General features: G+C 42.9%; 2 protein-coding genes across 6 annotated transcripts in view; one reads left to right on the forward strand and one right to left on the reverse strand.

Moving 5' to 3' along the window:
• Positions 1-99: 99 nt before the first annotated feature.
• On the forward strand, positions 100-10,633 carry GTF3C4 (general transcription factor IIIC subunit 4). 3 transcript variants are annotated; one of them, XR_008971235.1, is made up of 6 exons: positions 100-463; positions 1,046-2,866; positions 4,657-4,787; positions 5,704-5,792; positions 6,826-7,278; positions 10,104-10,633. XR_008971235.1 is itself a non-coding variant. In XM_057401593.1 (5 exons), exons 1-5 carry the CDS (start codon positions 131-133, stop codon positions 6,888-6,890), a joined length of 2,439 nt encoding a protein of 812 aa, XP_057257576.1. In that variant the 5' UTR covers positions 100-130; the 3' UTR covers positions 6,891-8,697. The 3 variants fall into 3 exon arrangements, 1 of the variants encoding a protein (XP_057257576.1); XR_008971236.1 differs by lacking the exon at positions 10,104-10,633 and adding an exon at positions 7,392-8,697; XM_057401593.1 differs by lacking the exon at positions 10,104-10,633 and having other exon boundaries at positions 6,826-8,697.
• A 3,416-nt stretch (positions 10,634-14,049) lies between these two features.
• Positions 14,050-23,436, reverse strand: part of AK8 (adenylate kinase 8) — a 67,690-nt gene continuing 58,303 nt past the window's right edge. For all 3 annotated transcript variants that reach the window (XM_057401603.1, XM_057401601.1, XM_057401604.1), the window contains 2 exons: positions 16,064-16,144; positions 14,050-14,304 (listed from right to left, as the gene is read on the reverse strand). In XM_057401603.1, coding sequence (XP_057257586.1) covers positions 14,058-14,304; positions 16,064-16,144 — 328 coding nt within the window. In that variant the 3' untranslated portion in view covers positions 14,050-14,057. The remainder of the gene's footprint in view (positions 14,305-16,063; positions 16,145-23,436) is intronic.

Consider the following 23,436-nt stretch of genomic DNA (forward strand, 5'->3'; position numbering starts at 1 on the left):
CGGGGCACGCTCCGTCCCCGCCGCCCGCGGGGCGATGCAGGCAGCGGCGGGGCAGCCCCAGCCGGGCCGGCCGGGGGCTTCGGCAGCGGCGGTGGCGCATGCGCTCGGCAGCCCGAGCGGCGGCGGTAAGATGGCGGCGGCGGAGCGTGGGGGCAGCCCCTCGCTGTCGGCCGGGGAGGAGGAGCCGCCGCTGGGGCTCGACTCGCTGGTCGAGGAGGCGGCGGCCGCAGCTCCGAGCGCCGGGTTCCGGCTGACGGCGGTGCGGCGGGAGCCCGCGGTGCGGCTGCAGCATGGCGTCAGCGGGCTGGAGCCGCTGGCCTGGTCGGAGGACCACCGTGTGTCGGTGAGCACGGCCCGCAGCATCGCCGTGCTGGAGCAGCTCAGCGACGTCCACAGCGGCGGGCAGGAGATGGTCATCCACCGCACGGCCGTGCCCGCGCCCTCCGCCGCCTGTCTGCTCAAGGTGAGCCGCCTCCCGGGGATGCTCCTGCCCCGCGCACAACTCGCAGCGGTACATGCAGCGTCTCGTGCGATTTAAAAGCATAGGGGAATAAAGCCCCTATATATAAACTAGTAACGTGAAGGGGGAATTAGAGCCGCTACCGAGTGGATTTCAGGGATTCTTTTCTAAGCATCACCTGAGCTCCAGCACTTTGCTGACAAACAAAATTTTAAGTAGAAATCTCCCTGAAAGACTTTTGCAGCAGAGCTTCAAGGGGGACTTCTGACACTCCATAGCACAGAGAGGTAGCAAGTCTGGGTGCCTTATTATAAATAAGTCTGTTGTCTTGGGCCTTTAAATATACACTTAAGAAGTAGAAAACAGGCTCTTTGATTCAGCAGACAAAGGTTCAATAGTTGAGAGTCAAAGCTCTACGAATTCAGGCCAAAAATTAAGCTTAAATCTTTAAAACTGCAATTAATTAACCATTGGAACAGTGTAGTGTACATTGTGACAGAGAATGCTCTGTTTCAAGTGGGTATTAATTCCAGGAAAGTCTTCCCTCTACGACTGTTCTTAGATATTCTTTCTGTTACCTTCTAGGTTGGTCCAAAGAAGGAGGTAGCCGAATGCAAGGAAAAGTTTGCAAATTCAATGGATCCAACTGTTAGTCAAACTTTTATGCTGGATCGAGTATTCAATCCCGAGGGGAAGTCTTTGCCACCCATGCGAGGATTCAAGTACTCCAGCTGGTCACCGCTGGGCTGTGACGCCAACGGGAGGTGCCTGCTTGCAGCTTTAACCATGGACAATCGACTGACCATCCACGCAAACCTCAACAGGCTGCAGTGGGTGCAGCTGGTGGACCTGACGGAAATCTATGGGGAGCGTTTGTATGAAGCCGCTTACAAACTTTCCAAGGCTGACACTCCCAGGGGGGAGTTAGGAGACTTCCCTGAATTTCAGCGGCGGCACAGCATGCAGACTCCAGTGCGCATGGAGTGGTCGGGCATCTGCACCACTCAGCAGGTCAAGCACAACAACGAATGCCGGGATGTCGGCAGTGTGCTCTTAGCAGTACTGTTTGAAAATAGCAACATTGCAGTTTGGCAATTTCAGCTTCCATTTCTGGGTAAGGAATCAATTACTTCTTGCAATACGATAGAGTCTGGAATCTGTTCCCCAAGTGTGTTGTCTTGGTGGGAATATGAACATAACAACCGAAAGATGAGCGGACTTATTGTAGGGAGTGCTTTTGGACCGGTTAAGATCCTTCCTGTCAATTTAAAAGCAGTCAAAGGCTACTTTACACTGAGACAACCCGTAGTCTTATGGCAAGAAATGGACCAGTTACCAGTGCATAGTATCAAATGTATTCCTCTCTACCACCCATACCAGAAATGTAGTTGTAGCTTAGTGGTGGCCGCAAGAGGAGCTTATGTGTTTTGGTGTCTCCTGTTGATATCCAAAGCAGGTCTGAATGTCCATAATTCCCATGTGACAGGGCTTCATTCTTTGCCAATTGTATCCATGACTGCAGACAAACAGAATGGCACGGTGTATACATGCTCCAGTGATGGAAAGGTAAGGCAGCTCATTCCTATATTCACAGACGTTGCTTTAAAGTTTGAGCACCAGCTGATTAAGCTCTCGGAAGTGTTTGGCTCTGTCAGGACTCATGGAATAGCTGTTAGCCCGTGTGGGGCATACTTGGCAGTTATTACAACAGAGGGCATGACTAATGGTCTGCACCCAGTTAACAAAAACTACCGAGTCCAGTTTGTCACCCTTAAGACTTTTGAGGAGGCAGCTGCCCAGCTCTTGGAATCTTCTGTTCAGAACCTTTTCCGGCAAGTGGACTTGACAGACCTTGTACGCTGGAAAATCTTGAAGGATAAGCATATTCCTCAATTCTTACAGGAAGCACTGGATAAAAAGATTGAGAGCTGTGGTTCCACCTACTTCTGGCGGCTTAAGCTATTTCTCCTAAGGATTTTGTACCAGTCAATGCAGAAAGCTCCCTCAGAGGTCATGTGGAGACCTTCACATGAGGACACAAAAATCTTGATATCTGATTCCCCTGGGATGGGCAGCACTGAGGATGATCAGGAGGAAGGAACTTCCAAACAAGCCAGCAGGCAGAGCCTGTGTGGCACTGGCAAAGGTATGGACATAGATGACACTGCAGATGATTCTCTTCCTCAGTCAAGTGACATAGGAGGCCGTGAGCCAATGGAAGAAAAGCTTCTTGAAATACAGGCACAGATTGAGGCAGTAGAAATGCACTTGACACGAGAACACATGAAACGGGTGTTGGGAGAAGTGTATCTACACACATGGATTACAGAAAACACCAGTATTCCCACCAGAGGAGTCTGTGACTTCTTAATGTCCGATGCTGGCTATGATGACAGAACAGCACGAGTAAGTGCACCTCTATGCTCTGGGGGTTTGGTGTTAAAAGTTACTTCTTTATCCCCCCTCCATATCCTTAATTTAAATTACAACTTTGAGGTGGGAAAGAGAACTGTAATCACGTCATCCTTGCCAGTCAGCTTAAGTTGTCATTCCTTGAAATTGTGGAGTATGAGGGAATGTAAATACAGATGGTGGAATTTGCATCAGGTACAGTAAAGAGTAAGCATGCCTGAGTTTTTGCGGAGTGAAGAGAGCTATGGTTATTATGCCCCTGTTGGTGGGTTACAAACACGTACTAATTGAGAAGGATATTGTTTTCATGGCTAAACTTATTTAATCACTCATCTCTCAAAACTAAACTTGGGAGTTATTTCCTCCTGACAGTTAAATCTGCAGTTCTAATTTTAAGAGTTGCAGTAATGCTTTATAATTGAAAATACTGTGATTGTTCAGGTGATACATCAGGTATTGTCATTGCTCCATGAGCCTTCAGTAGAAAGATCAGTTAAAGGGGTTCAGAAAGTGATTGTGTTCTGTAAGTGGAACCCAGTGATTCAGAACTTTGTGCAGGACTTCCAGTTAACCAAACTGACTGAAGGTCTTTGTTACAGCAGACATGGCCTGAACCTTCAGGCATGCTTGCATTTACTGAACTGCAATAAATGAACATAACTGAATGCTCGGCCATGATAGGAAGTCCTCCCAAACTTGCAATACTCCCTATCAAAATAGAAGCATAACTGCAGGGACAGTACCCTGACTATTGCAGTGTGTAGAGTAAGCGTTTGTGGCAGGAAATAAGTGACAAATGAACCTTGCACTGGGCAATGAAGTTTTCTGAATATAGGCATCAGACAAAGGAAGCTTCAGTGGGAACACTGCCATCAGCCTCCTGGCTCTTAAGACTTGATGACAGGAATGTCTCAGATATCTCTGTACCTCTTTGTATGAGCAGAGAACAGGTTTTTTTCAGTACCTAAGTCCTTAAATCACTTGAAGTCTAAAAACCAACCCTTACATTGCGTCCAGAAAGACAGAGGAAGGGAGCACATTCCCACTACTGATGTGGCGTGGTGGTCTTTCTCCTGGACTTAAAAGCAAGCAGGCCACAGTGTCGCTCTCAGTAATTCACTAGGGAAGTATCCTGGCAGAACTGCGCTTTTCTAGCATCCAGTTACTGTGAACTGAAGGTTGGAGAGGGTGCTTTTCTTACCACATAAACAAGATTTTTCTTTTTTATAGCGATTAAAAAGCTGACTTACAGATTCTGTTTTAGCTATTCAGTTTGCTGTCACATTTTAAAGGTCCTTGGAATGCTGTTTATAGCTATTGAAATGTCAGAGACAAATTCCATCACATACATGTACTACTATAAATTATGTATACTCTGAGATGACTACTGAAGACATGCATCCAGGTAATTTCTGAACAGGATCTTTTTAGCACATCCATTGTGATAATCATGAGAAAAAGCATTGCTGTAATGATCAGTGGCATCCCCTAAAGTGGTGCCAGTACTTCTAAAATTTGCAAGTAGGTTAACATAACACTATTGCTCTTAAACTCTGTATTCCTTTACTGTGGGACAGAAATCTTTAGGAGATAACAATAAAATGAGAGTAAATTGATACTTACCAATGTGTTCTATTTCTAGTGCTTTTGTTTCCTTGAATACAGTGAAGTACATAGATCTTTGCATCCTGTACCATAGTCTAAAATGACAGTATCCTGAGAGACATTTCCACCTTTCAGTAGGCAGCTTTGCTGTATACAGTGCTGACTGCTCTGTATTCCAGGTGCTGATCGGCCATATCTTAAAGAAAATGAACAAACAGACTTTTCCAGAGCACTGCAGCTTGTGTAAAGAGATCCTGCCATTCACCGATCGCAAACAGGCAGTCTGCTCCAATGGACATATTTGGCTCAGGTAATTGGTTCTTAAAGAGTTTTTGCCCTCCTCTGCATAATTTAAACACACTTATATAGCTAACCTGAAGTACTTCTTAGTGCTGGAGTAAAAAGTCATGAAGCTTGTTATCCATGCTGCAGTTAATTGCAGGTTTTGCTGGCTGTTATCTGTCATCTCCTGAGAAAAGGGAGGGCATTGTAGACTGGATTTGGTTCTTTTATCAGTGTACCATATTTAAAACAAATGCTTTTGATCATGAACTTCTTAATTCAAGCAGAGGGAGGATGGGGGCAGGGAGACAGTAGGAGAGGGAAACTGAAGCCCAAGTCATCCTTTGGAACAGCACGTGAAGGAGGGTTTGTTCCAGCTACTTGAGCATTTGAAAACAAAATTATTTAACAAAAAAAAAGATTGGAAACAGCCACATTGAAAAGTCAGACAAGTTCTGGAACATGTAGGAAAGAAAACCTTCCAATATAGATATATCAGGTACATAGTGCTTGTCCGTGGAGACTTGGCAAGTTAGTAGTCTGTCACAAAGGAAAACATTTGTCTAACAGATTTTATGTGTTAATTTCGCTAAATAGTCATTGCCTTAAAGACACCATGGGTCTTCCCCTGTGCAGTAACCCTCAAGCTTTTTACCTTTTCTACTATGGCTAACATTTTTTGGCCAGTGATGAAACTTTTTTCAATAGCATATTGACTTCTGGCCTTTTTCACGTTGGTGGCCACATGTAATTGGGTACAGTTGTGAAGTTTCATGTATCTGAATTGATAAATCATTAATTTTTGTGTTTAATGGGGCTCCCTTACTCTGAGAAAGCAAGGTATATTTGGAACAGAACCCAGCTTAAAGTGAGGGCATAGGAGCAGGTCACAAAAACATAATAAACCCCCAAGCCTCTTGATAAAACTTCTTCTCCTTTCACAGGTGCTTTCTAACTTACCAATCCTGCCAGAGTTTGGTGTACAGGAGGTGTTTACTTCACGACAGCATTGCACGGCATCCAACCCCAGAAGGTAAACTCTTTCTGTGGCCCAAAGGGGCAGGATTACATATTCCTAAATTCTTATCTGCAAAACAACTTGAATTAGTTTCATTGTTTTTTCTCTTTGAGGCAGTTACCATGTGAAGTATTAGGACTCAGCATTTCACAGTATCCCATTGCTGCCCATGCATTAGTGGCATATGTTAATTACAAAATACTGACTGCAGAAGTCAATTCATAAATACTACATTTTAATGAGAGCTGGGTAAACACATAATCTGTGCTGGAGCGCTACAACAGTTAGTTTATATTCAAGTTGAATATATTAGCATCTAGTTCTGCAAGAGGGTCTTTGGCATTCTACTTCAGTGCAAGCTCTGTTGATCCAGCACAGGTTAAGAAATAGTTAGCACCGTTTGGCTTAAGTCCCAAACCTGCCATAAGTGCAGCATTCAGAGACAATAATGAGCCAGTCAGCCTGTTGGCTTTGCATTTTCAGAGTTTGAGGAAGGACAAACTGTGGAAGAAAATTGTTTTCTTCCTGACTGGTAAAAACTTAAAAAACAATAAATAAAAAAATTAAATAAATCATGGAGTACTCTAACAGTTTGTCTTAAAATGTAGGTGATACTTTTTCTCTGCCCATAATAGGTGGGTATTCCAGTCAGCACTAAGGATCAACTACAGAACTTAAATTTCTATAGAGAGGCTGTAAACTTAATTACACTGTATTTGAGAGGGATGAAGAAACAGGAACCAGGGACTGCATTATATGAAGGATCTAAATTCATTTAAGAAAATGAGAACACTACATTAGTATGTAGTATGTAATGATACAGCATGGTATTTCACCTTGATTTTTTTCCCCTACTGAAGAGGAATTTAAACTGGCATTACATGAAATTTCAAGACAGAAATGGAGGTGTATTCCCCTTAACTCTCAGTCCTGCATGGTAACTATATACAAAGTGTTTCAGGATTACTACTTAGTTTGTTCAACTCGGGCATCATTCCTGCGTTCACCTCCACCTCCAGCTTTAAACAACTTGTGTTCTTATTTGCAGATCCTGAATGGATCAAGAGGTTACTGCAAGGACCTTGCACGTTCTGTGATTCTCCTGTTTTCTAGAGAAAAGCTATGTAAAGATTGAAAGTACTTTCTCTACTGCATAAGCTCCCTTCAGTCTCAAAGGATATAGAGTACAGGAATCAGACGTTACTGGAGGGGAAGGACATTGTCCATAGCCTTGTAAATAGAACATCACTAGTTCTAGAAACTCCTTGAGTCCAGAGCCCATTCCATGCTCCAGAAACAGGAATACATCTGAAAGAGCAAGTTTATGAAGTGGTTTGGAAATGCACTCCCCCACTGAAGCATCAGCAGTTGGACATGCTTCCTTTTGCTGAAAAGGAACCGAAGTCAAGCACGCAGCATGAACTGTCCTTTCTGCCTCACAACAGTGTGACTTCCCAAAAGCCAGGACGGGAACAGCGGAGCTGCCTCTTGAATGCTCTTGGTGGGTAGAGAAGGCTTCAGCTTGTAGTGCTCTCACTTGCTTTTTAGCAAGGACTAGCACTTGCTGCAGAATATTAAACTATAAAAATAATTTGTGGTTCTAATTTCTTGCAGAGTGAAGCGTATGCCCGTTACGGCCATATGAAATAAATTGGCCGTTACATTAGTTTTACTTACAGTCTAGAAGAGTAACTGCCTCTTAACTGTTGTAACAGTATCGCAGTCAGAAGGGTAATATTGACTGTCTGGGTCAAATATGGATGAGCAAGAATAATTTTTAAACGTAAAAATTATTAAACTAATAGCAATTAGATTAAACACTAATATATATATATACACACACATTATTTCCAATGCTCCTACGTTTCTTGCCCCACTTTCTTTTCCTGAACTAAATTCTAACTACTTCCTAGCTTTTTGACAACATATATGCCTTTTGTTTCACTTAACCCTCTACCAACAGGAATGATCTTTTACAGTGTAACTCAGTTACTAAAACCATTACCAATTTATCTTATTTTTAGTTAAATTGAGAGTCTCCCTCATACAATAATCGAGTTTTTTGTAAGTATGACACACAAGTAATCACTCTCAGCTGACGGTCTCTGTTTTCCTAATAAAGCAGTAGAAATCCCACAAACCAACAAACACCCCAAACCCAACCACCACCACTGTGGCTGACATATAATAGGTAAGGTTTCAGTGGGTGGTCATGGAATCTGTTGAAGCTATTCTTTGTATAATCCTGACCTTCTCATCAAGAGATTCATAAATACACCAGTGATGTAGCATGGCTGAGCCCAGAAACTTACTCTGCTTCCTAACTGTCCTATCAGAAAAAAACCCACATCTTTATATCTCATGCCTGTGGGGAGCAGGAGAATAATTTTCAACTTCTATGCAGCATTAAGAGGAAGAATACCTCAAAACCATGTACAGTGATTTGGTGCAGTTTATCTCGTTAACTCCATGTTGTCAAATATTCCAAAGTTCATGTATTTACATTCTTCAGAGTACCAGCCTGGACACTCGGATATGTTGTCCTGTCTGTGGTTCTCATGACACTTCTAATTGTGTGTGAAGTGCTCTGTAGCTATTTGAGAAACCAAGGAACTGTGTGACAGTATCAGACTCCAGCAGTGCATGTGTGGATCGGTACTTAAATTTCCTTGAGTCAATGACTATGCATATCTTTTTAATGTTCCTTCACCTTCAGTAGGAGCAAATCTTTTTCAGCTAACATTAACCCAGGTCCTTACTATTCTGTGTTTCATGCATTAAGCATGATAGCGCTTTGACTGCAAATAATTAATATGGTAGCCTAGAACAGCAGAAGTAGATCTGTCTGTAAAATAGCCTTGTTTGTAAATATCCTTGGAAGTGATACCAGAACTGTATTAAAGAAATGTTTAGTTTTTTATTGCTATGCATTGAAAATTGAAATTACTTCAGTGTGTCTGCAGAGAAGGAAAGTGTAGATTGTGATAGCACCTAGTAAAACAAAGAGTAACCTCGATACCCAGCACATGCGCAGTTTGGGGCCAGGTGCTGTACCTGGTGCAGCGTTTACCTCCTCCTTCCCAGCGCTGATGGGGTTTGGGGGGAACAGAACATCAGTTGCCACTATAAGCTGAGCAGAGGGTTGATTCACTGTGGTAGAGAAAACATTTTAGATGGAAGTGGCATGTCCTTGTCCAGGCAGTCTTGGCCAGTTCATTAGTGAGTGCTGTTCTCAGAAATTCACCTGACTGTGGAAGACATGAGAGAACTTTCCAGAACCTTGTACATCAAAGACCATTTCTTCAATACTGGCTTAGAAACCATAATAATATTCTGATCTGCTGAAGTGTTTATGTCTGGCTGACCAATAGGTTCAGCATGATACTATTAGGTTAATTCCTGGTGGTTACTTAACAGCAGTTCTCTTGACTTTCCTGGACTGAGTTTTTGATGCTTTAGACATGTAGAAGCTCTAGTACATGGAGCATTAACATTGCAACTTTAATGTTTATTTTCCTTGTCTTTCAAGGCAGTAGATACTCAGTATACCATTGCCAGTTTATTTAACATAGGATTCCATCATTGCTGGAAGAATGGAATTTTAAAGCCAATGACGTCAGCTTTGTCTGCATGCCAGTGGAGAACCTTTAGCACAAAGCTTTCACTCCTCACCCTGACCCATTCACCAGAGGTGAATGAAATGGGTCTCCGTGGAGGTACCTGCTAGTTTACATTTCTGCTGGGAAACACCAGGTTAGGAAGCTCCTTTTTGCCCCCCCTCACCATGTAAGTAAACAAGGATAACTTGAGCTTGGCTGTAGTCATCTGGAGCCCCGTCCCATCTGCCGAAGATGCAGGGATCTTAACAAGAAGGAGCTGAGCCTTGAAAGTGTCAATCCAAGGTAGTTTCTCACAGCTTGAAGAGGTTGGTATGTGTGCGTAGCAATGCCCACAGAGCTCAAATTCACACTTATAGTGGAGGAGGGCCTTCTATACATACTCTCACTTAAATTTCTGTCTGTGCTAATCTTTGGCTGTACTCAGTTCTAACTCATACCTTACACTGGAGATGTTCCCAGACACTTGGTGTCAGGTGGAATATTCTTTCTGTCACTATTTTTTAATGCTAACTCAGTCTTTAGCCCTTGAAGGACCTGGGGCTCTTGCTGCTCTGTCATGACTCAGGTGGTGACCTCAGGAATGTCACAGTGGCTGGTGGATGATTGCTGTCACTGTTGCAATGCTGCCAGTATATGGGGCACTTGGTAGCATTAACTATGCTACACTGGGGGGCCGAAAGTGGAATAATTCCCTGTGCTGTCCTAGGCCATGGCTGAATCAACCCAAATGCGAATCCTTGGAGCACTTTATCACAGGAGGATTCATGCGCTGCTGAGAGCCTGCGGCAGGAGTCACAGGACTGCACCAGCCCCACAGCGTTCTTACTGAACACGAAGGCAGGAGACCAGCCTTGCGATGGGAACACCCAAGAGCCATCCATACGGAACTGTTCAGAGGAGAGCTTAATTTCATTACTCTGCTAATCTAGTTGATCTCTTCATCCTACCTTAATTCCATTCTGGGGTGCGAGGTTTGTGGCGGCCAGACCATGTGGTCACCAGGCTGACCAAAATGCAAAGTTGAGTTATAATCCTCAGTTTCTGTATTTTTCCTTTTAAGATTCAAGTTCACAGGAGGGTGTGACAAGGTTGCTGTGAATATCAATGCTGTGTATATGGCACACTTTGTAAACGTGAAGCAAACCTGGATGAATGTTTTGTATACCACCACAGTAGCACTGTAACCATGCTCCTTTTTTTTTACTCTAAATAAATAAATAAAGTACTTGTTTGTAACGCCTGTCTTTTAAGGGACTGAATTCCTGTGAGGGACATGGGGTGCTAAGAGCTGAGACTGGCAAGACAGAGCAGTGTAGCTGAACACTCAGACCTTCAGCACAAAGCTTCACACTTACTTAAAAAAGGTGTAATAATAAAAAGCTCACTGTGGCCACTGTCACAGAACAGAGGTGGTAAAACCTGGAAGAGGACCCAGATCAGGCACTGCCCCTCAGCCACACAAGTCCCTTTGTATCATCAGCACAGGGTCAGCCCCTCTTTTCCCTGGTTTCCCAAACTGCCACCTGCGATGCTCCAAGTCTGAAAAACAATGCTGCTAATGAACCAACCTTCTTTGATGAAAGGAGCCTGACATCACATTGTGTTTTCTTTCATAGAATCAAACAGTTCTTGTTGCAGAGAGAGGAGAAAGACCCCAGAGAGGCTTCTCATAGAGGGGAAAGACAATTTTCTGTATGAAGTATGTCTGACAAGGGAAAAGTCACCTGTCAGGTTCAGTTCTGACAACCACAACATAGTTACAGTTCGCTCCTACTCCAGATCTGCTCTGCTCCAGCTGCCCCTTTGGGAAACAGAGCTGAGGCACAGGGAGGTACCAAGCCTGTCCTTGCTCTACCCCAGCCCTTGAGGACCACTGCAGTCCCACAGCTTCTACAGCACCTTGTGAATGGGTGATGGCAAAACCAGTGTCACTGAAAGTTTTTGTGCTGGCATCATCACATGAGCAGCACCTGAGCCTTAGAGAGAAAGGTGAGAAACCAAAGGGGGAGGCAGGGAAAATCCTTCATGGGCTCACAGGGGCCCTGCAGAGAGGTGCTGGAGGATTTGGCCTCTGCCTGGGGGTGTTCAAGAGTCCTTTTACTATGGTACACTGAGGGAAACTATTGTTTGGAACAGGTGGACACTAAAGTTTGTGGAACACTTGGACGCTGAACTATGTAATTAACAGTATAACATATAGGGTATGGCACAACCTCTGAGCAGCCCTCTCCACAAAGCATCTTCAGGAGGCAGAATGATAAACAACGTCCATTTCAGGACCAGGCAAGCTGTGCTATAAGTAAAATCTGATCCCTGCTGTGTTCTTATCACTTCCTCTTTACCTTGTTTTTCTCATTGCTCAACATTTGTTTTGCCAGAATAAGATGCTAATAAAATCAAGCGTAGTTACCAAATTGGTTTTCAAGTGTTGCATTCCAATTATAAAAGCCTAATTCCTCCTTCCACCCACTGAACCTTTGTGGTATTAACAGGCTTTACTATGCAAAGTCATGCAGGGGCTGCTTCGTTTACAGTAATTAAATGAATGTCAATTGTTTTAGTTGTTTCTGAGGGAGAGTTCTACATGAGTATTAGCATGTTCTGCTAACCCTTACGTTCTGCACTTCAGGCCTGCTGCAAGCCCTTGGGGGTTGACCATTGACCTGAGACTCCGTACCCAGACATGCCAAGCGCATCTCAATGAGACGAGCTCTTTTTCTCAGTTTCTGTGGAACCAGCAGAGCGGAACTAATATAGCATCCGCATATAGATGAAAGAATGAAGAGGAAAAAGGGCTTTACAGCTAAATTAATTAAGCAGATGTACCTGTCTAATTAAAGATGCTCTGTTCCTTTTGTACCCTAGCTGCAGTACAAACAGTATTTAAATACACTCTCTATCCATTTCATCTATCAAAATATTTAGTAGGAACACTCAGATGAAGGTGATATTAGCAAGATGAGCTTCCCATGTATTATTAATAGAAGGGCTCCCAATTATGCATGAATGCTACAGCATATCTTTATAGCAACAGCATAAAAAACAGCTGCCCAAGTAGGTTATCGACCAGCACATTTGTAACAGGTAGGACTGTTATCAATGCCCTTGCCCAGCTTTACACAAGGGTTTGCAGTTGGGCCCTGTGCTGTGGGAGCAGCCTTTGCCTCAGCCTTGTGCTATGAGCTGGAGTTTCTCAGTGCAAGAGGCACAGAGAGCTCAGCTTGCATTGCTGATGCCAGAGGATTTAGGTTTCTTCGATTTCAAAGATACTTATGCTAAGATTCTTAAAGCTGCCCTCAGGGCTGTAAAGTTTAATTCCCATTCACACCCCCCCCCCCCCCCCCCAAAGGTATTAAAATTTTGACCTGAAGCTCTCCCAGAACAATGCAATATCCCCATAGCCATCTGGATAACCAGGGTCTTTCCATCTGAATTTACATGCGTGAGAAGGAAGTTTGGCACATACCGCACTCTGCATAGACCAAGGCAAACACAGAGGCAGGAACAGACCCAAACTTATTCACAGCAAAAGGACCAGAGAAGTCATCTAAAACCAAAATGCTTCTCCAAGAGCAGGAGATATGTGCCTCCCGCACCTTCCTAGGTACAGAGGCTTCCAGGAGAAAGTTGAAGCTGCTCCCCATCCCCTGCTCAAGGGAATTCACATGCATATGCAAGGGAGAAATAGAGGGAGACATAATAGAGGCATCAAACTCGGTGCTCCTCTGAATCACAACAAACCATTTCCACAGCCAGAGCCTGAGCTAGCTAACAGAGGGCTGTGCTTTTCATCAAGGATCTTCCAGTTCAAAAAAAAGACTTACCTGATCCTGCAGCCAGATCCAGTCAGAGCAAAAAAACCTGGGCACCAACCTGCCCCAGCCACGGCTCAGTCAGGGCAGCCCCAGGCTGGGAGCCTTGCTTCCTGAGGAAAACAATTTAGTAACCTACCTGCTCCTGCAGCTCGTTATGTCCTTAACTGGGTTCTGAAAGGGATGAACCTACAACCACTTTCCTATGGCTCTGGATACTTTCTCCAGTTCCAAGTCTTTCTGCCCAGCCACAGGATTGGAATGCAGAACAGGGTGAAGGCAACAGCCACTGCAGCTGCAGAGTTTTGTGTCAAAACTTTTGAAGTGATCTGAATTAGCAAGGGAATAAAAACCTCTGCACCCTGGTCTCCAACCACTGCAGAGCTGTAAACTTCATTTTCCATTTGCTTTCATGTTTGCTTGCCACAGAGCGTGACAGTGAGGTAGCCAAGTAGTGCCTGTGTAGTTTTGGTGGAGAGCAGTGAGTGAATTAAGACACAAAACATTTCATAGCTTTAACACTCCAGTTGGCTTCACATATATTACACAATTAAAACAAAATTACTATTCACTGAATTACAGAATCGGAAAAATATATTTGAATTAAACACAGGAACTTCCCTCCCCACAGCGCTTCATACCTTGGATCACAAAATAGAAGTCAAAAAAGTTTCCTCTAAGCACAATTTCTTACTCTCTGTACTTCAGTCAGCCTTGGTGAGCTTCAAATTCAACATGGCTCGGCTGCCTTCCTCTCCACCTGTGATAATGTGCCACTTCAGTGACCAGACTGCAAACGCTACAGGGAAAAATTTAAAATCAACAGTTCAAGCAATCATCCATATTAATTATGAGCTTTTAAATTTTTTGCATGGAAGGGGCGTAATGATACAGCTTTCTATAAACTCAAAGACAGCAAAAGGGTCTTGGTCAGCATTGACATAAAAGGCATCTTCATAAAAATCTTCCAGTTCCTTGATATTCCTGTAATAGCTTTCCACGCACATCTCAATATTTTCTTCCTTGTCTCGAGGGTTCTGTCTGAGACGGGCTTGGATCTCTGGTGTGGGTGCTGGTCTGAATGTAGTGTGGTATCTGGAGATGAGATACAAATAACACTTCAGAGCTAAGGCTGAGGACACAGCAGCCATTTCCTAAAGTACTCCATGTTTTTGCTTATCACAGTTCCTTGGAAGTGACTCTATCTACTCTAGGCTGGGGGTTTAAAGCAAGTAGTCTGTTGTTCCTACTCTAAAGAATCCTGGATACTCAAAGGCCAAGAGTTTTTCTTGAGGTGACACAGAGATAGTGCTGTTGGTTTATATACTTCACACAAGGTGCAAAGAAATCCCTATTACATGCCCAATGCTCTGTGTTCCAGATTTAATCTCAAGGTAACATGTTTTACTTGTAATCTTTGACTCCTATCTTAAAAAAGGCACCTAAAAAGCCTAACCTTAAACCTTAGCATTAGTTAAAAACCTTTGCTGTGGTTTACTGTCTCCTGTGCCCTAACACAAAACCAGTTTATCCCTCTTCCTGTACAGCCAACTTTTCTGAAACTATTGGGATAGCTGCAAAACCAAGGAGAGAAGCAGAGTCTCTGTGATTGCACAGAACTGTGTTACAGCTCCTGTTGGTACAATGATGTGGACACAGAGCACATCATTATTATTTAAAGCACAGCTGAAGTCCACCCACTTCACTGCACTGAAGCCAGCAGTGCAGATTTAACATAATGCCAAGGATTAGATATACTATCTAAAACAATTCTATTCACAATGAATTTGGAAGGAATAAAACCCAGAGTCTGGAAGAAGGAAGCGTGTTAACTGGAGCAGACATTGAACAGGCTAATCCTAATGATAAGAAATGCAAAGATGTGTGAATGATTTGCTTCATAGTGTTCATTTCTTTGGAACAATTGCATCACTTATTACTAGGCCAAAGAGAACAGTTACAGCAAATCACTGTTGCTGTCACAAGTTAATGTTGCACCTCAAGTGAGATGTCTGAATAATCATGTATCACTCTGGGATAAATCCAGTACTTATGACCTTAATCTTAGAGGGGCTGGTATTTGTCTTTGATGCCATAGGATGCATTTAACCATTAGAAAAGTAAAATAGTGATTTAAAATTTAACTGTGGGGAATCAAAACCAGCACAAGTGAAGTTGCAAATCCACAGCAATTCCAGCAGGTGTTTAGGAAGGTATTTGTTACTTGTTCCCCCACCAAAAAGGGTGGAGAAGACCTGAAGGTCATTGGTGAAGTGAGATGATGTAACTGCCAGAGAGAGGAACAGCCACGTTTGAGAATCCAATCTTACAGTGACTCAGTGACTCAAGATTGCTCACTTTACTGAGCAGGAAAGATATTAATATCTCACAGCAGACAGAACCATCACAGGAGCTGGGGGAAGTTTTCCATTTTTCTCCATCTGGGAAGCCTTCAAAATTCCCATGGGAATGTCTGAAAACCACGTGCATTTAGGCTAGGTTTCAGAAATCTTCCCTCAGCATTATTTTACCAACCAATTTAGTTACCATTAAAATATCAGACCTGAGCTACTTGCTACTGCAGATTTCAGGCTCCACGGTTTTCAAATGTCCTCTTCTGAGAACAGGAGCAGGCAGTACAGGTGGGTTGGTTCTTGAGTCGCTATGAAAGTTTTAACTTTTCTTTTAAGGAATCCCTTAAAGGATTAATCCCTTAAACTCTCCCTGAGTTTCCTTAGATTTCCTTAAATCCCTTAAACTCTCCCTGAGTTTCCTTAGATTTCTATGAAGTCTACCTGGCTTTCATCTCACTGGCAGTCTTGCAAAATGTTAAACATCAGACAGGAGTGCTAACCTTTCCCCAGTGACGGGATCAATCCTCCGCTGAGACAGTCGTTCCACAATGGATTCATAGGGGAGATTAAAGAAAAATACCCTATGGAGAACATAACAATTAAGTGCATTAACATCCTGAGAACATCACTTGTGACCTTCAGAGTATGAGTTAATCCTTACCCAAATGAACGGCACACACAGATGTGGAAGTGACAGTACCACTCAAAACTGCAGCATCAGAAGAGATTAGCATATGCACAGAGCCTCTCTCCTCTGGTTCTTCTCACATCTGTTTAGCCAACAACCTCATCAGGGCAGAAGCTCTTTGACACACAATCTGTATGTTGCTGTGTGCATTGACAGGCCTTAATCAACAATATCATGTGGAAACTAGTGACTGAATTACAGCTGTAATATACAGTGTACACCACTGATGATCCCAGTCACATTACACTGTTGCGTATAAACTGTTGTGCCCATCTCACACTGACTCCTGGGCGTTTTGATTCATTATCATGGTCCTGTTAATTTCATGTTGTAGTTTAAAAACTCTTCAGCAGAAAATTCTTAACAAACTGCTGAGAATGAGTCCCCTGTCCCCCAGCTACTGGAGACTAAAGCAGATCTGGATGAAGATCACATTCAATGGTTAATTCAGAGCAAAATGTAAAATAAAGCTTCTTACGAAAATAAACTTTTATCAACTGAGCACGGCCTGAAGGCTGTAAAAACATCTCTCTTTATATTACACCTTCTCCTGCTGCTGCCTTCAAGGCTAGGCTTCCTGTTTTCGTTTGTGTCTGCCTCTCACAAAAGATACTGTATGCTTTAGACGTTCACCAAAGGAGCATTTTACACTGACAGGGTGGGATCAGACCAGATGAAAGGCTGAGCTTTACCTTGGCATGCACATAGCAGATTACTAGAATCCTTTGTAGGATTTAAAGTTATGAAAATCATCTCTCTCTTCAAATGTTTACAGATAATGACTTCTATTCACACTGTGGTAACAAAATAACAGCCGGGAATAAAACATTCAAGATCTCGGAGATTCCAAAGACAGGAAAAGAACAACAGTTTCAACACTCTTTTATCCCTTACACTCTTAACATTTTGTTTTTTCTTTTTTTCTGTTGCCCAACAATGGCACAAAAATGTGATTGTCAGAACAGGTAACATCTGATGATATGTCTCAAGATGAATATTCTAGTAGAGAGGAACAACATTTATACAGTCATGATAATTGATACGGCTTCCTATTATATTCTGAAATAAACAAACCCACTAAAGGATTATAACCTGGCATATCAAGAAAGCTTGTCGTAATTCATAGTTACTAACACAAAAAAGTATTATGGTATTTGAAACAGAAGAGCCTAAAAAAACTCCACTTAAAAAGCTGCCAACAAAATGAACTCTGAAAGCCTTGTCTGAGCTTCCCTTCTTTTTTATACGAGATGCTTCTTATTATCCAGTCTGGTGTCACCATTAAAGAAGAGTGTAGGGAGAAGATGTGGGAGAATATAGACATCCCTGCTAATGCGGATATTTATCTTTTTTCCCCACATGTACTGTATAATGGCACACAGAATATACTACACAACAGCACCAACTCCTAATCCAATGGTCCTTCCAATGAAGGTGGGATGCCTCACCTTGCCATACCACAGGGTATGGCAGGGTACAGATAAAGAGAAAACAACGCTCCCCAGGGCTGTCAGTTTAAAATCGTTCAGAAACAAGGAAAAAAGATGAAGGGGAAGAACACTGACTGAACTAGTGTCTAGACTTCAAATACTTCCAATTAGAAAGCGTTATTATCGTTTTGAAGGAGAAACATACCACACACAAGTCTATTATGCAGCCCCAGGAGGCTTACTCACATGAGTAAAGCCTATTTACATGTATGTACTTTCAGCAAAGTGGTAGTCTTGGGTATATGATACATCTGCTTCAGCTTCTCTCAAGGTATTTCTGAGCAACATTTTGCCTGTGGCCCTGTCTCAGGCTACTATGGCTCTGATCACATAACAAACTTGACCCTCTAAATGTCCAGAAAACAGGTTTGTTGGATTTCCCTTGGAAATCCTCCTAAGACACAGGGCTGCACTCATGACATTGATCAAGCATTTATAGCAATAGCTGGAACAATGCCCTACAAGTACTGGATTCACCTCCAAGCAGAGCTTGGCCCCTTTCACATACCAACTGTAATTCTTTTTTCACATAAATGCATCCTCTGTAAAGCTTGCTTTAGGAATCAGCCAGGCTTTGTATGTTGTAATGTGTCACAACTTCTATCAAGGGGAAATATGAAACAGATGTCATCAGAATCGGTAGACAGGAAGGCAAGGAAACACAGCCTCATATCAAAGTATACTACATTATACTGCTAGATTAGCATCCAGCACAGCTTCCCTTTCAGAGCTGGCAAGCTGTTCATTCAGCTCTGCAACAGGTGAGTAACGTCAATCAGTAGCAACATGAAGTGTGCATGGGGAGGGCTGGGCAGAGATGCACCAAGAAACCTCACTCGTGCATCACAGGCTCAGCATCTACCTAAAATCATTGGCAGTCAGTTACAAACTGGTGTTCTGTGGGGTATAGCTCAGCAGAGCCTCTCAGCACAGGACTCTGAGGACAAACTAACTACCACTGATTGGCAACACTGCTGTTAGATGCAGGACTGAAGCCAAATGGTTTGTAAGTAAAGCTGTCTCCTCTCTCTTTTGCTCTCCTCTCCCAGGAGAAACATGTGAGAGAAGGTCCAGTCCTGTCAGCAAGCTTGCATGGATAACAAAACCATGAACTCAAATGTTAAAAGGGAAAAAAAATATCTTGTGTCAGAATCCTGCCTCTTCCTAACTGTACTTGACATCACTTACCTGATCTATCACTGCTTTTGGATACATTAGAGAAATTAAACTCCAACAGATTCATAATGTTGATGACACCTTCACTGTGTACCTAGTCAAATGAGAACTAGTGGCCTTTGGATAGCAATGAAATATATAAGGCCTCTACCAGCTGGAATATAATGTCATTTTCCTTCCAGCCATCTGGCATTCCAAAAGGGTATTCCAATTGCTTCTGGCTTCTGACTATTCAGACAGCGTTGTCTAAGATCCTAGAGGTCACCAGGGCATCCTGATGGCTTCCCTTCGCAGACAGAGAGAGGAGAAGGTAAAAGTATGGGTGGCACAAGTTTTGTTTCATGCCTGATCATGAGACAGCATTTCTGGAAAAATGAGTCACAACCATCCAATAAGTGAAGGAAGGTTTTTTGACCTACACAACAGCATTCAACTAATTCTGAACTGCATTTGTTCCAGATGGCAACCAACCTAGTTAATCCCAGTGATTAACAATTGACAGCGCTCAGAGTTGTCCTCAGGAGAACTTTTGGTGGTAATTTTCCTGTTTTGTGGACATAGTCACCAAATTAAAACACCTATAATGGAAAAAATATGAATGTTTCTGTAAGACAAGCAAGTGCTGCATGCCTGAATTCTTCTATCCCTGAGCTAGGCATTCAGGCAAGCTCCTCCTGTGCACTGACAGTCCCTGTCCAGGATGGCTCCACTGCCTTGCCAGCTACCTTCACATCTCCAGAGAACTAAAGTTCTGCCTGTAAGCCACGGCCTTCCACCAGTTTTGGTCCTGTAATTTAAACATAGCTGTTTGATGAAGCTGACCTACGTGGATGAGATGTTGACTGTTCTAGACCTGAGCTATTTACTTAAGTCAGATCCCCATCCTTGTCATTTCCCACTTCCTGGAGTTGCTCTGGACTGACATTGGTGGAGAGGAGCCCAAAGCCAAGCTCTTTTTGTAAAATTATCATCTGCAAAATTTGACCTATACCATTAAATCCAATTGAATTCATACCTTGCTTTCATTTAAGGATGAAAAGACAATGCAACATGATATCTAAGACAGAATCCTAACTCTCCTCCTGGCTTTTAATAGCAGAGACTACTGACTTGCTTGTGGCTCTACCAGGGCCAGATCAAGCCTTGCAGTCAAGTTATGATGCTTGAATTAAGAAAAAATACAGCATGAAACAACACTGGGCCACTTCTAATGTGGTATTTAAACCTTTGAGTTGAAACTGCAACTTTAAAAATAGCAAGCTATTAATCTTTCTCTTATATTCTTAACTCCTATAGATCTTCTCCCTCATAGGCAGGTACCAGCTGCCATATTTCCATTCTTCACGCTCTGCACTCTGCAAAAAAAAAAAGAGGCCCCTGCTGGCCAATTCTTGTTTAAAATTGTGCATAATTGATAGTGGCAAATCTACCCCAGCTGTGTCTAAAGCCTCTCCAGGGGCAAGAAAAACACTCTCTGTGACTGTCATTAACTACTAAATTAGCAAGTGCTCCTGGCAGTTTACAACGTACCACATCAGTCTGCTTAAAAAAAAAGAAGGATGTAAAGATCAGATGCCTGTGTGGTCTCAAAGTTACAGCAAACTTTGCTGGCAGAATTCTGACAGAACCTCAGCTAAAGAGAAGGGGAAAGAGAGAGCAGGAGAGAGGGACAGTGAAAGAAAGAGGAAGGAGGGAATGAGAGGAAGGGACAGAAAGTTACACTCTTTTTTCAGGCAGACAAATAGAAAATGTTAAATTCAAGGGTAGAAAATTGAGCCTTTCAGAGTCACAGTACATCCTACTCAATATGGAGAAATCAATGCAGTGTTATGTGATTCTATGGCACAATTCCCCATGGAAAGTAACTCTCCTTGAGGACTTGGTTCTGGCAATGCAATAGCTACAGCTTTTGTAATAGAGTTATAAAGCTGAAAAAGAGATGAGGCTGTTGAAGTGTATGGATGCAGTAGCTCTCTAAAAGGCTACCACAGGTAAAATGCTTATGTGATCACTGGTACAAATGCAAGCTCCTCCCATTGGTTCATAAAACAGCCAAAGCAGGTGGAGAAGGAAATAACACAGTTCTTGTAAAAGGACAGAAAAGCCTTGGGGGGCACCATGGAATCAACTGGCAGAGAGACAAGGAACATCTCCAGCAACTGCCCTGAATTTGACTAAACTCTAAAGCCCATTATTAAAATTCACCACAATTTTGTTTTAAAAGTTTCCAAAAATGCATACAACTGGACAAACTTCTGGATCATACAGGCACCACAAGCCAGAGAGGAACGGGATGACAGGCTTGGCCAAGATACAAGAAAAATCTGCATTGCAGAAAGGTTTTCTTCTTGGGTAGCACCACTGAATTATCACAGTAATACAGCAAATCAAGTTAGTGGTTCAAGCTGACAGGTACAAGGAAATTCAGGTTTGAATCCAAGTCACTAATCCCAGCTAAAACCCAGGTCATTTTGTCTCTAGCCAGAGATACCTGACTTGGATCGATTAGGTCCCCTTAAGAATGTTCCCTTTCCTGCAATATAAAGACACCTTGAACCTGAAACCTTGGTCAAGCCTCTTCTCAAGCACTAGGGGCCCAGCCACAGGATCCTGAGCACGTTATAGTTCCATAATTACGTTCTGCAGCCCCAAAACCTCTCTCAAAATTTAAACAGGTTACATAGATCCCAACTACCTTTTCCTCAGTCTTGCTCAGATTTCTCTTTTTTTTTTTCTCAATAAACCAGGCATTTTGCTCATGGGTAACCAGACTACAAAGGATCTTCTGAAGCTGTACTATAGACTGGACGTGGATCTTAGTTTACATCTTACTCTAAATACTCCTTCTGCATGTCTCTGCAATGGATGAAATGATCCTTATCTCTTATTTATAGAAGGAGCTGTTGGGAGGTTTTATTCAATGATGTCTTTCAAATTCTGGGATATGTTCTGATGAATGATGCTTGATTCTATTTTGGGAAGTAATTTCACCCTCTAGGTTTTGACCATAAGGGAAAATACGTTGCATAAATACTAAAACACAGGTTAATCGGCACAAGTGTTTTGCTCATTGAGTTCCTATACGGATTCATGTGATGACAAGCTGCTCCCAGACACTGGATCTTTCTTTTTCAAATGGATGCATTTCTGTCCAATAACCACAACAGGCAGCTAAGTGGGGCACTATTCCCAGGACATGGCTTCTGGCCAGGGGAGCGAGATGAACAACATCCTTTGTAGCTGCAGATGTTCCTTGCCTTCACCAGCAGTGCAGAGTAATGACTATTAGATGTTTTCCACCCACCAGTTAGATGTGCTCAGCCTGCAACAGTCCAGACATCTGAGGTGGCAGGGTCCCTGCTGCATCCCACCCCACAAGCCTGGTATCTCAACAGCATCTCAGCGGGTGCCACACCAGCTTAAGCAGGGGGGGACAGGCGCAGCCCTGCTAGGTAGCACTGTCTTTCTGCTTTCCAGAACAATGGGCTAGAGCTTGAGCTGGGATAAAGCAAAGTCACTCCACTGGCATCACACAGATTTACACCAGTGAAAAACCCCAGGCTTCTGGCAGTAAGAGCCATTCTATGTGGAAGAACTCCTGCCTCCGTAAACGTTCCATCAGCACAGCAAAAGGCACGCATACACAGAGCAAGTGTTTTCATACTAGGGGCTTTACCAGAATCTTAAAGCTTCTTTTGTGAAGGCAGTATTAACTCTTGCCATATGTAATAAATGGCTGGGATGCACTGGTACCTCCATTCGAAACTGGTTTACATTTCTATCTTCATTTTTATTCTTTGCCTCCTTCTTACTCTCAGCTGCTATTCCAGCATCTCTGCATTCCCCCTGGAGTTCATTCCAGTGGTGCTTTGTGAATGACAGAGTAAGATGGCAGCCAGCACTGCTTTAGAGTAACGTGGCTGGCACAATTTCCACTCTCTACAAAGTTAATCTAATTCAGTCTCAGATAATCGAAAGCCTCTGCAGCCCCAGAAGCCTGAGGTCAGGAACCTGAACCCGTTTCCCCAAATGCAGTCCTGTTTCCTCAGATGCTTGCAACCCCCCCGCAATAATTAGATTCTGCAAAGCAAGTCTTGAGTGAAGCAAGAACTCCAGGGTTAAGGACTAGCAAACTCTTATCAGAACTGATGCCTTTGCTACCTGTCTGCAGCCTTTCTGTAGCACCTCCTGCTCCTAACAAGGATCCCATACTTTTCTTATTAAATAAATGGAATCAAATTTATAGTGAATGATACATTCCCCCCCCCCATCACTTAAACACTAATTTTTGTTGTTGGTAGGATATTTGGGACAAAAAATGAAATAAATAAAAGAATTTACACCAAAAAAGTGTATGATTCAGGGGCAAGGGGAGGGAATAAAAGAATGGATTATAATGTGTCATTTTATATATGTGTCAAAGGAAACCAATTTCATAATAGGGAATAAAAATTCCCTGTTTAAATACTGTCAAATAAATCCTCAAATGTAATAGGGTTCACTTCTGGGGAAAAGAAAA

Source organism: Pezoporus wallicus, unplaced genomic scaffold (genome assembly GCF_028554395.1).
Source record: "Pezoporus wallicus isolate ANWC-B61680 ecotype Strahan unplaced genomic scaffold, APGP_CSIRO_Pwel_v1 contig_8013, whole genome shotgun sequence".
Classification (NCBI taxonomy): domain Eukaryota; kingdom Metazoa; phylum Chordata; class Aves; order Psittaciformes; family Psittacidae; genus Pezoporus; species Pezoporus wallicus.

Coding starts and splice junctions, on each gene's coding strand:
- GTF3C4 (XM_057401593.1), top strand. CDS start 131: ATGGCGGCGGCGGAGCGTGGGGGCAGCCCCTCGCTGTCGGCCGGGGAG. Junction 2,867..4,656: donor ATGATGACAGAACAGCACGA/GTAAGTGCACCT, acceptor TCTGTATTCCAG/GTGCTGATCGGCCATATCTT. Junction 4,788..5,703: donor AATGGACATATTTGGCTCAG/GTAATTGGTTCT, acceptor CTCCTTTCACAG/GTGCTTTCTAACTTACCAAT.